Below are 13,576 nucleotides of genomic sequence, written 5' to 3' on the forward strand. Positions count from 1 at the left end.
AGGCTTTCTACTCCCACAAAGATTTATAGCCTCGGAAACCACATACCGGGTCCCTGAGTTAGAACCGGTTGGACAGCAGTTAACAATATAAATATGCTATTTAGAGAAAATGGTCTGAAAATAAGTTTGGTTAGCTGTAAATAGCCTGAAATTAGGAGCCCTTGTAGTGCAGTGGTTAAGTAATCAGCTGCTAGCCCAAAGGTTGGTGGTTTGAATCCATAAGCAGCCTGCTCCCGTAGATTTACCACCTTGGGAACCCTATGGGGTAGTTCTTCTCTCTGGGGCATTCCGACAGGGTTGCTATGAGTTGGGATGGACAAAAGTCAGTGGTTTTTTTCCCCCTTTTTATGTAGATCTTTGAATACTGCTGAAATATTTCAACTCCAATTTGAGATTTCAGATCTTCATCTGAAAGCAAGAAGCTAGAATGGAAACATTAAGAAATGCCAACTAAGAAAAAAAAACACCACCACAGAGGGATTGGAAGCAAATACTATTAAATGATGATGCCTGGAGGGGATTGTAGTCATTGCAGTGAAATGAAATACAACAGAATGAATGCAAAGCTGATGTTCTCCCATGTAAACGATCACTCAATTCACAATAAAAACGTATTAAAAAGAAAGAAATACCGACTAATACTAGGGACAGGTAGGAGAAAAGGGAAAAGTGGGAACTCACTTAGAGGACACTGGGCTTCTGTGAAGAGTGACAAGAAAATGTAGAAACCAATACTCGTAATGGCTCAACAACATAATCACCGTACCTCATGTCACTGAGCTGTACACGTGAGACATGTTGAAAAGGCAGTTTGTTGCAGATATATTCTATATTAAACCCAAATCCAAAAACCTGTCACTGTCAAGTTAATTCCAACCTTTCCACCACTCTTGATGTTGTTGCTGTTATAAGTACAGTCCGTCAAGTTGGTTCCAACCCACAGGGACCCTGTATAGGGTTTCTGGTGAGCTTGAACCACCGACCCTGTGGTTGGAACCGACTTTGTGGTCCAGCACATTAACCCACATTGCCACACCACTCTGACAGAAACTCTGTATTCCTCAATAACTCCTCTTGTTCCCCTCTCACTAACTCCTGGTAAACAGGAATGAACTTCGGTCTCTCTACAGTTGCCTACTCTAGACATCGTGGGTGAGATAGTATTTGTCATTTTGTCTTAACCGAATTCACTGTTTTCCAGGTTCATGCATGCTGTAGCATCTATGAGGACCACATTTCTTTGATGACTGGTACTCCATTGTACGCACGCCCCACTTTTTGCTCCCCATTCCTGGGCTCTTGTCACCATACCGCACTAAACACTGACCTACATGCATCGCTTTCTATTGCTGTTCTCGAGTTTCTCCTACGAGTAGGATTGTTGGGTCATATGGAATAATTTTGATTTTTAAAATAGTATATTCAAACATTCTTCTTCTTAATTACTGAGCTGTGTCATGTCCCCTTCTAACTTTGGGTGTGAAACAAATACCCCATCTCTTCACCCTACTTCCTGCCTGGGCTAAAAGCAGGATTTGCATGTTCGTCCCTTTTGCAAGAACAGAAGAACAGTTCTTCCAGAGATGAATGAAGCAGAATAAAGATTTTCAAAACCCAGCCTGACCCTCCCTAAGGGTCCAAGGCCCACTGCTTATTTTCTAGAACACTCTGAAGTCTGAAGACCAACCTCTTGGAAAGAGTTGTCACCATCTCCCCTGAGGAAGCTGAATCTAGTCTAAGACGCACAGTCAAACCACAAGAGGGGCAGAAGCTACCTGCCAGGTGAAGCCACAACAGCTCTGTCCAGTCCCTTCCCCTTTCCTGCTCAATTCTAGAAACCCTGAGAGAAAGCAGAGTTGAGACCCTGAATTGCAGCTTCCAAACACGCAAATCTCCGGTAAGGTGGGAAGGGAATCAAGAAGAACTCTCCTAAAATGTGTGTTTATGCCACAGCCTGGAAAGAGCTGCTCTACTAAACATGAACAAGAGGCGTATTGACCCTGAACAATTTGTTAACAGGAAAACAACAATGACTAGCACATACAAACCCAAGAAATCCAGTCTAGAAAGCACACACGACTCTAGGACGGAGGCTCTAATCTTCTTCTGAGTTACAAGACTTTGTAAGAACATGAATATTATTAAAACAAAAAACAAAAACAACTCAAGATGAGATTAAAAACTGAGTAACACTATACAAAACAAAACAGAACCTCTTTTCAGAGCTAAGAAACCACTTGATGCCCAACATAAAGCTGATAAGAAGTTAACAATTGCAGACACATTTTATCCAAACAATAATAAATGGCTGAATCTGTGGGAAATGGCACACAGTATTCTAGAGAAACATGGAGAAAAGGTTTCTCACTCCAAGAATAACAGAGAAAGACTGCCTTCAGACCTCTCCAATGGCACACTGCCTATAATGCTGGTAAGTGCCACTGAGTCAGTTCTGATTTTGTTATTGTTCATAAATGCCGTCAAGTCTGTTGCAACTCATAGCGACAACCCTCTCAATAGGGTTTCCGAGCAGCAGCTGGTGAGCCGGAACCACGGACCTTGTGGTTCAATCCGACTTTGCAGTCCAGCACATTAGCCCACAGCGCCACACCAGGCCTATAAAGTAATGAGGAGAAAGGCCCCCCCACTCTGCCATTCCCGCCCCCGCCACTATCACTGGGATGAAAGTTGAGCACTGTGGCTTCCGGAAGTAGGTGTTAAGCCTGGTGCATAATAACAGTACTAGACAACTATCCAGGAAAACAGGCGGATGTTCATAAATGTCCTTCCCTTGACCTTCTTGTTAAGTGTCACGGAGTGGATTCTGAGTCACAGCGACCCTGGTAGGGTTTCTGAGGAGTGGCTGATGGGTTTGACCCACTGACCTGCGATTAGCAGTCCAGTACTTTATCCCACACCAGGACTCCTCTGGCAAGCAGTGAATTAGTTAAATAATAACCAGAAAACCAAATCGTTACACTGGAGCCGATTCTGAACCCGATCAACCCCCCAGGAAGAGAAGACCTGTGCCATGGAAATTTCACAGCTGTCACCTGGACACACATTTAGCGGGCATTCTGTAGAGAAATGTCTACTGCAGCAGTGTTGTATGTCCTAGCAAACAGGCCCCGAGAACCCAAGTGTCCATCCGCAGAGACGGTGTGGGTAGTGTGGCTCCAACCTCTTACCAATCTGGACGACGACCAAGATAACTCTCAGCTCTCTTATACCCTGGTGGAGCACTGCTGAAAGTGCTTGGCTGCTAACCAAAAGGTCAGCAGTTCAAACCTACCAGCTGGTCCACAAGCATGACGTGGCATCAGCTTCCACACACATTTGTTGTTGTTAAGTGCTACCAAGTTGGTTCAGACTCACAGCGATCCAGTATAGGGTTTCTAAGGAGCAGCTGTTGGGTTTGAACAGTCAACTTTGTGGTTTGTAGTCCAGTTCTAATCCTACAGCGCCACAATAGAAATCCTCCATAAAGATTTACAGGCCTAGGAAATCCTACGGGACAGTTCTCATCAGTCTTGTGGGGTCATGAATCAAAATCAGTTAGGCAGCTGTAGGTTTGGGATGCTCCTTTCTAACAATTCTTCAGTACAGCCAGTACATACTGAATGGTCACTTGCCCCCTCTCCTCACCCCCAGCTTATCATCCATCAGGATGTTTCTTCCCTGCCTGTCTTGACTCTGCAAACATTCCTTTCCGAGCACAATGCTGCAACAATTTGCGTGAGATATCACATGAGAAATAGAGAACTCTCGAAGGAGACTCAATGAAGCTCCCACCGGGATTAGCTCTGACTCAGTTCATCCTAGATCCAGATCACACAGCTCTGGACCCTGGAACGGGACTGACCTAGACGTGGAGGGCTGCATTGCAAAGCACAGAAGAATAGAGAGGATACAGTTCAGTGTAAGGAAATCCAAGTTAAAAAAAACAACAAAAGAAGTAGACTGCCACGTCTTATTCGGAATGGCTGGTGGATTCAAACCTTTTGTTTAGCAGCCAGATACTTAACCACCATACCCGCAGACTGTCTTGAAGTCTGAGTAGTTAGCAAAATACCAAGAAAGAATGCGGCAAGGCCAACACAAAGAAGTACACATAACTAGAAGCTGGTGAATGTATATTTTTTATTTAAAAAAAAAAAAAAAATTGTTTACAGTGGCTTCCACTAGACAAAGGACACGGGTGGGGAGAGCCGTACATTTTCACTCTTTGCCCTTGTCTATCATTTAAATTTCCTACCCATGTACGTGGGTTACTTTAATTCTTAAAGATCACAATGGAATTTTGTTGTTTAGTTCCTTAAAACTGACAGTCATACATAAATGCTGTCACCGTAACTCGTACTCAGTGGAGGCCCCAACTCATGCACAACAAAACCAGACATTAACAAGTAGCACTTTGTGTTAGTACCATACAAAATGACCTGGCTTTAGGCACTATTTCAGGGAATGCTAGAAATGTACAAGGGCATCCAGTCCTGCCACAACCTGCAAAGGACTCTGCTGATTCCCCATTTATACTTCCGAAACAAGACAGAACCAAGAGTGAACTTTACAGGCTACAAGAGTTGTCGTCACCTGATGAGAGGGATCCACGCCAACAAAACTCAAAGTTAAAGCTCAGGCTTTCCAAGGTATTTATTGTTTCCTAGTCTGCAGATTTGGCACAGATTTTGGGTTTACACATCCCAATTGGAGAGCTGGATTTTGGTGATCCCTGTGGTGTTCTGGTTGCCTGGTCTAATTTCACACCTGGACAGACTTTCCACGTAACAGAGTCATGACAACGGTTCTGGGAGGATGATGAGTCTGATGTAAGTCGGTCAGGCGTGCCAATCGCTTGGCTGGTTAGAATCGGGCACCCTTTTGCTGACTATCAAAGGGGAAGCCCCAACCCAGCTGACTATCTGATCAGAGCAGGTGAAGAGGGGAGGGGCCCTCGTGTCTTGCTGCCAGGGCAGGAAGCCCACCTTTATCAACGATTTGCCAGATTTCAATCAAGAAAAGCAACAAACTTCCATTTCCAATTAAAGTGATTATGTAGCAACATTAATTTTTCAGTTCCCAGTATCAATTGGATCGGGCTGTTAACCTCAAAAGTTGGCAGTTCGAAACTACCAGCCATTCTGTGGGAGAAAGATGAGGCTTTCTGTTCCCATAAAGATTTACAACCTCGGAAACCCTGTGCAGAGTCACTGTGAGTTGGAACCGGCTCCACGGTACTTAACAACAACAATATTAATTAGAAAATTTCTGTATTCTCACTTGAACTAATTTAAATGGTTATTCTTAAACTGAACACAGACTGGTCATGAGGCAGATTCTTTCTAGAAGACGCTCCAATTGTATCCGGTAGGTTGTTTCCCACATCCACCAGCGCCTGCATGAGCCTGTGCGGAGCTCTCTGTACTGCTTCCACGTGGAGCGCCACAGCGCCCCCTAGAGGTCTTCTCTTCTAGACCCAGACCGATTGTCTTCCTTTGAAGCTCGAGACTTCGAGTCTCCCTCCTTCTTTTTTTTGCTCTTCTCTTGTTTAGTTTTATTTTTCTCTTTATTTCCTCCTCCTTTGCCAGGGTACACCTGTCCCTCCAGAGTTACATCAGCACACCTATCTTGACTGACCAAGAAGTCTTTGATCTCCCAAGCATAGCTCCCGTCACGAAGCATGAAGATAGCTCGGTCGGATCCCACAATAAACCTTTAACAGAGAGACGAGATCATGCAATCAGTGTATAACGCTGTATGCTGAGCAATTCAGACACATATGTACACATAATATATACACAGAAAAAAACTGATTTTGAATTCTACATGAATACAGAACAAAAGGTTGTATTTTCTTATGTCTAGTAGGTCCAAACTTACCAGCTGCTTCTCAGAAATCCTATATGGGGTGGTTATGAGTCAGAACCAAAGTCACAGCACTTAAAAACAGCATGCACTAACATCCTGTTGAAAATACTAACTCACTGAACAATTTAACCCATTAGCTGAGACCAAACTGGATGTTCCTTAAGTGGGTACTCATGTTCTGACACTACCAGGGAGAGCTCCCAGCATGCCCCAAGGTGATTTGGGGGGCTGCGGCTGTGGTGGTAAGGAGGCTTCTAATTTTATCCGTTTAATATTCTGAGGTTTCATCTGACCAAAAGGCTGTAGCTGATAAAGAGAATGTCAGTGGTTGAGACTGGGTCATGGTCAGATACCCACGAAGGGCTAAAGAAGATACTCAGCTACTGACCGGAAATCTTATCTCCCGACGTGAACAACAGGCAGCTCAGAAAAACCCACACTCAACAGGTCCCACGGAGTAAAGAGGACCAGAATAGAGGTTAGGTGGGCCCCTAGTGTGACCAGGGGACACAGTTCTGTCCCTGACGGCCAACACCCACACCTCCACCCTTTGATTCCTAACACTCCACCATCCCACACAGACTGGGCTCTTTTGACCAGTCACTACAGAACACTGGTGTGTCTGTGTAAGTTACCGGGGTCTGCCTTCACAAGACACTAGTGACTCCTATTTCTCTCTATTCGATTTGTACTTTTGAAACGAAGACATCTAAAGACACTAATGTCAGAACTGCTGTTGAAAACAAAAAACAACAAAAAAATGAATTCCATAAAATTACATTCTCAGAGCCACAGTGAACGGTGAAAACTGGGCCCCTTGAGATTAACTTCGTTATCTGTTACTATTCTGATCCACAGCTGTCTGCGGGAACGTATTGCTGTGAGTCATCAGGTCAATTCTGACTCAGAGCAACCAACCCTCTGTGAGAGTTGAACTGCCCCAGAGTTCCCTGAGCTTCAATCTTTAGGAAGCCAGGTCTGTTCTCCCAGGGGTAGATGGTGGGTTCAAACCTTTGAGCTAGCAGCTGAGTGCTTAAGCACTGCACCACTAGTGGTGAACACAGTGACCCATAAATGCATTCTCCACTGAGATCCCAGGAAGAAACTGTCACACGACAACTGTGTCAGTCTTTGCGAGAGCTTAGGCCACATACGAGGGGGCTTCAGAAAGTTCCATGAGCCTTTAACTCCATTTTCCATGAACTATTTGAAGTCCCCTCATATTACAACTTTTACTCGGATGAAATCCAAGAGCAAATGAAAATTTAAAATCAGACACTGTAGAAAGGAAAGGTTCAGGGCCCTCCCTGGTTCGCCTCCACCGTTCCCATGAAGGTTGCTGCTGCTTCACCTTTGGACGTCGTAGTTGGCATTGAAAAGGCTGCCCTGCCACAAGCTAGTGATTTCCTCGGTCTCCTTCTCAGTGGGGTTCCCCGAGACTGTGGCAAACATCATCAGGGTCTTGCCCTTTTTTGTCATTTTCAGGATGCTTTCAGGCTTTCCAGGATCGAGCTGTGAGAAGTCGATGGGAGCTGAGGGTCTTTTGTGCTCTGGCAGATCTCCCTCTTCGATGTCATCATCTTTCTGTCAGGAAAGGGACAAAGCAAGTGTATCAAACCAATTATCCTAAACTCTCTTGTCAACTGGTCTTGGATAATATTCTGACAGGTGCAAGTGGATAGCCTTAGTTATAACAGGAAAAAGAAAATGCTTGGGTTTTTCTCCTCTATTTGACTTTCAAGCTTTCAGATAGTATTTAATATCCATCACCCTAAGTTACCAACCACAGGAAGCCCCCTGGAGATGAAGGATTTCCAAGTTTCTTCACTCTGGAGAAATCTACCCAATGTGGTGATTGTACTAATGACCACAATTCTTGTATGGCCATACAATGGAATTACACCCAGCAATGCAGAACAAACACTACAACTTGCAACAAATCTCAATACAGAATGACAGAAGCCAGTTACGTCTGATCTAAAGGAGATATACGATTCCATTGATTTAAAGTTCAAGAATAGGTAAAACAAATCTTGGGTGGCAGAAATGAGAACAGTGGTTGCCTGTGAGTGGAGCAGGTGAGAAGTAACTGAGGGAACTTCTGGAAAGATGGAAATGTTCCATATTTTGATAGGGCCGTGCATTAAATGGCTGGATCCATTTGTCAAAAGTTATCGCACTATGTATTTAAGACCTGTGCATTTCATATGTATCAATTTCACCTAAAAACCAAGAACTGCAAACAAACACTCAATTCTCTTCACTTTTTTTTGGCAGTTTTATGAACTAGCTAAAAGTAATACAGAAATGGCTACAATCATACACTGACATAGAACTTCTAGAGGTTCAAGCCAGATTCAGAAGAGGCCGTGGAACGAGGGATATCATTGCTGATGTCCGATGGATCTTGGCTGAAAGCAGAGAGTATCAGAAAGATGTTTACCTGTGCTTTAATGACTACACAAAGGCTTTCGATTGTGTGGATCATGACAAGCTATGGACAACACTGCAAAGTATAAGTATTCCAGAACACTTAATTGTGCTCATGAGAAATCTCTACCTGGACCAAGAAACAGTTGTTCGAACAGAACATGGGAACACTGAATGGTTTAATATTAAAAATGGTGTGTGACAAGGTTGTATTCTTTCACCATACTTATTCAACCTGCATGCCCAGCAAATAATCCAAGAAGCTGGGTTACATGAAGAAAAACGTGGCATGAGGATTGGAGGAAGACTCATTCACAACCTGTGATATGCAGATGATACAACCTTGCTTGCTGAAAGTGAAGAGGACTTAAAACATCTACTGATAAAGACCAAAGAGCACAGCCTTTGGTATGGATTACATCTCAATGTAAAGAAAACAAAATTCCTTACCACTGGACCAACAACATTCTTATCATTGGAGAAAAGATTGAAGTTGTCAAGGACTTCATTCTTCTTCCATCAACTATCAACACTCCCGAAAGCAGCAGTCAAGAGATCAAACGACATATTGCATTTAACAACAACAAATCATGGCTGTAATCCAAGAGTCAAATCATGACAAGAGTTGGTGAGCATGCAGAGAAAGCAGGGACCTCATAACTGCTGGGGACAGTCATTCGGAAAAGTCTGGTAATCCTGCGAAAGGTTAGTGCGTGACACAGAAATTCTACTTCTAGGTATGTAACATATATCCTAGAGAAATGATCGCAAGTCTCTGCAAAAACTTGCATCCAAAAACGTAGAAGCAATCAAAATACCCGTCAACTGAAGACTGTAGCCATCAAAAACCCACACCTGTTGCCATCAAGTCAAATCAGACTCATGGCAAGCTCAGGTGTCAACAGAGTAGAACTGCTCCGTAGGGCTTCCAAGGCAGTAAGCTTCATGGGGGCAGAGCCCCAGGTCTCTTCTACAAAATGGCTGGTGGGTCTCAATGCAGGTGTTTTCAGTTAACAGCCAAGTGCCACTAGTGTGCCTTGCTGTTGTTGTTGTTAAGTGCCGTCGAGTCAGTTTCGACCCATAAGCGACTGGTGAGCTTGACCCACCGACCCTGTAGTATAAGACTGGCTTTGTGTTGGGGTGATTTGTATTGCTCTCTAGAGCTCTTAATTGTTGAAACCCTTGTTCATCTCTGCAGCACCCTATATTTATCTCAAGGTCTGAACATTTCCAAATGTTCAGGATTTCCTTATGAGGAGATGTTCTCCCTTCCACAGCTCACAAGGCTTCACTTACAAGGGTCCAAAAGGAGATTGTGAGTCTACAAGGGAGATGGTGTCTAGGGAAAATTGCTGTATTAAGTTCCCTCTTCATAAATCATCCAGACATACACACTCAAGCATGCTCAAATCTTCCTATCAACTGGTGAAAGAGGTGAAAACACAGGCCTGCTTTCTTCTAATCAAATGCATTCCATGGTATGTAGTGGTGCCCTAAGTTAAGCACTGGGTGGAAAGGCCGGTTTGAACTTCAAGGTCGGCAGTTCAAACTCACTAGCTGCATTTCAAAAACCCTATACAGGGTCACTATGAGTTGGAAGCAATTCAACAGCATTTAATAACAACAACAATTGCTAAACAACAAAAAAACAACTTCCTCTGCTATATAACAAAGAAATAGAGAGACATTATCACAAAATGACAAAACTTGTGTTGAAAGGAACCTCAGGGACCATCCCGTAAACCCTCCCCATTAGACTGATAAGGAAGAGGTCAGAGGGTCACATGACCTGCTCAAGATTGCACAGTAAGTACAAGGGGGTTTCAGGAAGTTCACGGAAAAAATCCATTATCTTTGAATTCCATCTTTTCATGAAGTTTTGAGAGGCCTCCTTGCAGAATCCAAGCTTACTGCTTACATTCCACCAGCTATATGAACTAGTAGAGTACAACCACTTTGGAAGGGAGAAAGGCAGCAACAGAGTTCTGACCAATAAACTTTTATCTTTAAAGCTTACTATACGTAGTAATCCACCATGTTCAGCGGACTCAAGTAAGAAACGAGAACAAACTCTAACCAAAACCAATTAACTGCTCTTTAAATGAAAAATACGAGTTCCAAGACAGAAAGCTACCTTACCTCTGATAACCCACCCCTTAAAAAAGACAAAACAAAACTCCATCCACAAAATAACAAAACTTCAACAAGAAATATACCAAAATAGGAAGTTTGAAACACTACACCGATTTAGAGGATGGGAAAACTGAACGCTTGTATGACTCTTATACAATTGCCACCACGCCAGCCACCCACACACTCAGACCCAAAGGGGACAGGGGAAGAAACCTGGGCTGTGACTCTTCAGGAGTGCAGGGCTCACTGGACACGGCGGGCAGCGCGAGTGACCTGGGCACTGAGAGGAAAGGGGGCTGGATAGTGACAGACTGTGATTGGAGTGACCCGAAAAATGGTGACCGAAGAGGGCACTGGGATGAGGGGCCTGGGGCAGGGGTCTGCAGGACGTCACAGGATCAGGCACGATGGGTTAGGGTCAGTAAGGATCCATGAGCATGAGTACAAAGGACGTCAGTGGATCAGAAGATACTGAGGCAGAGATTATAAAGGATCCAGGGCTAAGAGGGGAGTAAAGGGTTAGTCTGAGCCGGGACCCGAACTGAGAACCCCGAAGGCGTGCCCGTGCCGCGAACCTCCCACTGTTCCAGCAGCCTCGCCATGTCCGCATCATTGTAATCGCGAATATCCTTCTTCTTTTTGGGAGATGGAGAAGCCTTGCCGGGTGCTCCGGCCGGGTCCCCAGAGGCGGAAGCCCCAGGCGGTAAGAGCAGCAGCAATAGGAGGTCGGAGGCACAAAGCAGAACCACAGCTGTGTGCGCCCAGCTGGAGGCCGCCATTTTTGTCGCGCAGCCGCACCGCTGCCGAGACCGGACCTGCGCTCCTAGCGGCCGCCCCCTCCAGCCGCCGGCTTCCGGGGCCTGCACTTGCTGTAACCTGCTTGGGGCCTGCCCACACGCTCATCCAGCTCCGCCCCGCGGATGTGAGACACCCCGTGGCCCTGCCTCCCGGGCCGTGCTAACCTACCGGGCCCCGCCCCGTCCAATTTTCCACAGACCCCGCCTCCGGAAGCCCCGCCTCTCCACCTTATCGACCCCTCCCCGCCTGGTGGGTTTCTCCCCTTGGTTGAGCTGCAGTTTTCTGCCTAGTTCCTGTAGGGCCCTGCGTTCTCCTGCTAATTTTCTGTTAAAAGCTGTCCATTTCTCTCTAACGCACAAGGCCAGGTCCAAAATGCCTCTGTTTCCTCGCTTGTAAAGTGAACTGAAGCTATAAATTCTGGGAGCTGCCCCAGCGCTTAGCAAGCCCATGTGATGGTATCCACGTGCCCCTTCTTGTTAGATGCCATCCAGTTGGTACGGACTCATAGCAACCCTACAGTTTGAGTCCATCAATGGCACAGTGCCAATCCATCTTGCTGGAGGTCTTACTCTTTTTCTCCGACCCTCCACTTTACCAAACATGATATCCTTCAGGGACTAGTCCCTCCTGATAATGTGTTCGAAGTATGAGAAATCTGGCCATCTTGGCTTCCAAGGAGCACTCTGGCTGCATTTTTTCCAACACAGATCTATTTGTTCTTTTGGCAGTCGGTGGTATTTTCAATATTCTCCTCCAACACCATAACTCAAATGCATCGATCCTTCTACAAAGTCTTCCTTATTCGTTGTCCAACTTTTTCACATGCATATGAGGTTGTTGAAAATACCATGGCTTGGGTTGGGTACACCTTAGTCCTCAAACTGATATCTTTGCTTTTGAACACTTCAAAGAGCTCTTGTGCCGCAGATTTGCCCAATGCAATACGTTTCCCTAGTCATCTGCATTTCCTTTGAGAACTGCCAGCTATAAAGTTAGTGACTTTTTCAGGTCACAAACAGATTGAACCTACAGCTTGCCTGTTCATCTCCTGAATTTAAAAAAAAAAAGTTGTTTTTTTTTTTTTTTAAATAAGTATTACGTTTCATTTTTTAAAAATAGTTCGTCTTTTTTTCTTCTTCCAAGTAATCAAGGCTTTGACAAATCCATTTCAAGGTTGAATCACTTTTTTTTTTCCCTTACTAAAAAAGATTCTGGCTAGAGATGCTTTAAAATTCCACTAGTTTTAAATGACGGATCTACTAATTTTTAAAATTACATAAGAAAGACATGAGTCATTCCCTGAAGCTGTAAATAGGCAAATATTAAACAAAGTTTAACACTCCCCCACCTCACTGTCACATTCCTTGCCAACCACAGCTATCAGTTTGTCATATGCAATGTACTATATATTCCATACATTTTTCTGTACATTGACAAACATTAAAGTATCTCACTCTCTAGAAGTGATCTTGTTGTGTTTGTTATGTGGTTTATGGTAGCAAACTGAATTTTTAAGCATATTGGGCTCCTTAAGTGTTTTCCACATAACAATATGACAAGAACTTTCATTCTTTATGTTGTTGTTTAGTGCTGTTGAGTTGATTCTGACTCATAGCCACCCAGCATAGGGTTTCCAAGGAGCAGCTAGTGGGTTTGAACCACAGACCTTAAGGCTAGCAGTTCAGTGCTTATCCTACAGCATCACACCAGGACTCCTCATTCTTTATGTGGTGGAGTCCTGGTGTGGTGCTGTAGGTTAGTGCGCTGGACTGAGAAGTCGCTTTGAAATGAAAGGTTGACGGTTCAAGCTCACCAGCTGCTCCTCGGAAACCCTATACAGGGTTGCTATGGGTTGGAACCGACTCGATAGCGCTTAACAACAACAATGTGTTGGTGGAGTCGGTTCTGACTCATAGCGATCCTGTATAGGGTTTCTGAGGCTGTAAATCTTTACGGGAACAGAAAGCCTCATCTTTCTCCACTGGTAGTTTTGAACTGCTGACCTTGAGATTAGCAGCCAGACTCGTAACCACTATGCTACCAGAGCTCTTTCCTCCTTCTTTATAGTGCTGCATAACATTCAGCGTAGTGGTTACGAATCGGGCTGCGAACCGCAAGGTCATCAGTTCGAAACTACCAGCTGCTCCGCGGGAGAAAGATGAGGCGTTCTGCTCCCGTAAAGATTATTAGCCTCGGAAACCCTGTGCAGGGTCGCTATGAGTCGGAACCGACTCCACGGCACATAACAACAACAACATAACATTCATTGGTATGAATACGCTGTGGAATAAAGCACTGGACCAAAATGTCAGTTTGATTCACAAGGTCAGTGGTTCAAACTCACCAG

The 13,576-nt window shown here is 44.6% G+C and overlaps 1 protein-coding gene across 1 annotated transcript; it reads right to left on the minus strand.

Annotated features, from left to right (window-relative positions):
• Positions 1–5,454: 5,454 nt before the first annotated feature.
• On the minus strand, positions 5,455–11,210 carry MESDC2 (mesoderm development candidate 2). Its single transcript, XM_006870914.1, has 3 exons — positions 11,007–11,210; positions 7,220–7,452; positions 5,455–5,713 (listed from the first exon to the last, which is right to left on the minus strand). Exons 1-3 carry the CDS (start codon positions 11,208–11,210, stop codon positions 5,455–5,457), a joined length of 696 nt encoding a protein of 231 aa, XP_006870976.1.
• Positions 11,211–13,576: the final 2,366 nt, after the last annotated feature.

This window comes from Chrysochloris asiatica, unplaced genomic scaffold (genome assembly GCF_000296735.1).
Source record: "Chrysochloris asiatica unplaced genomic scaffold, ChrAsi1.0 scaffold00156, whole genome shotgun sequence".
Taxonomy (NCBI): Eukaryota; Metazoa; Chordata; class Mammalia; order Afrosoricida; family Chrysochloridae; genus Chrysochloris; species Chrysochloris asiatica.

Excerpts from the sequence above, each read along its gene's own strand:
- MESDC2 (XM_006870914.1), bottom strand. The coding sequence starts at position 11,210 with ATGGCGGCCTCCAGCTGGGCGCACACAGCTGTGGTTCTGCTTTGTGCC. Across the intron at positions 7,453-11,006 it reads GGCTGCTGGAACAGTGGGAG|AAAGATGATGACATCGAAGA; the intron begins GTTCGCGGCACG and ends CTTTCCTGACAG. Across the intron at positions 5,714-7,219 it reads GCCAACTACGACGTCCAAAG|GTTTATTGTGGGATCCGACC; the intron begins GTGAAGCAGCAG and ends TCTCTGTTAAAG.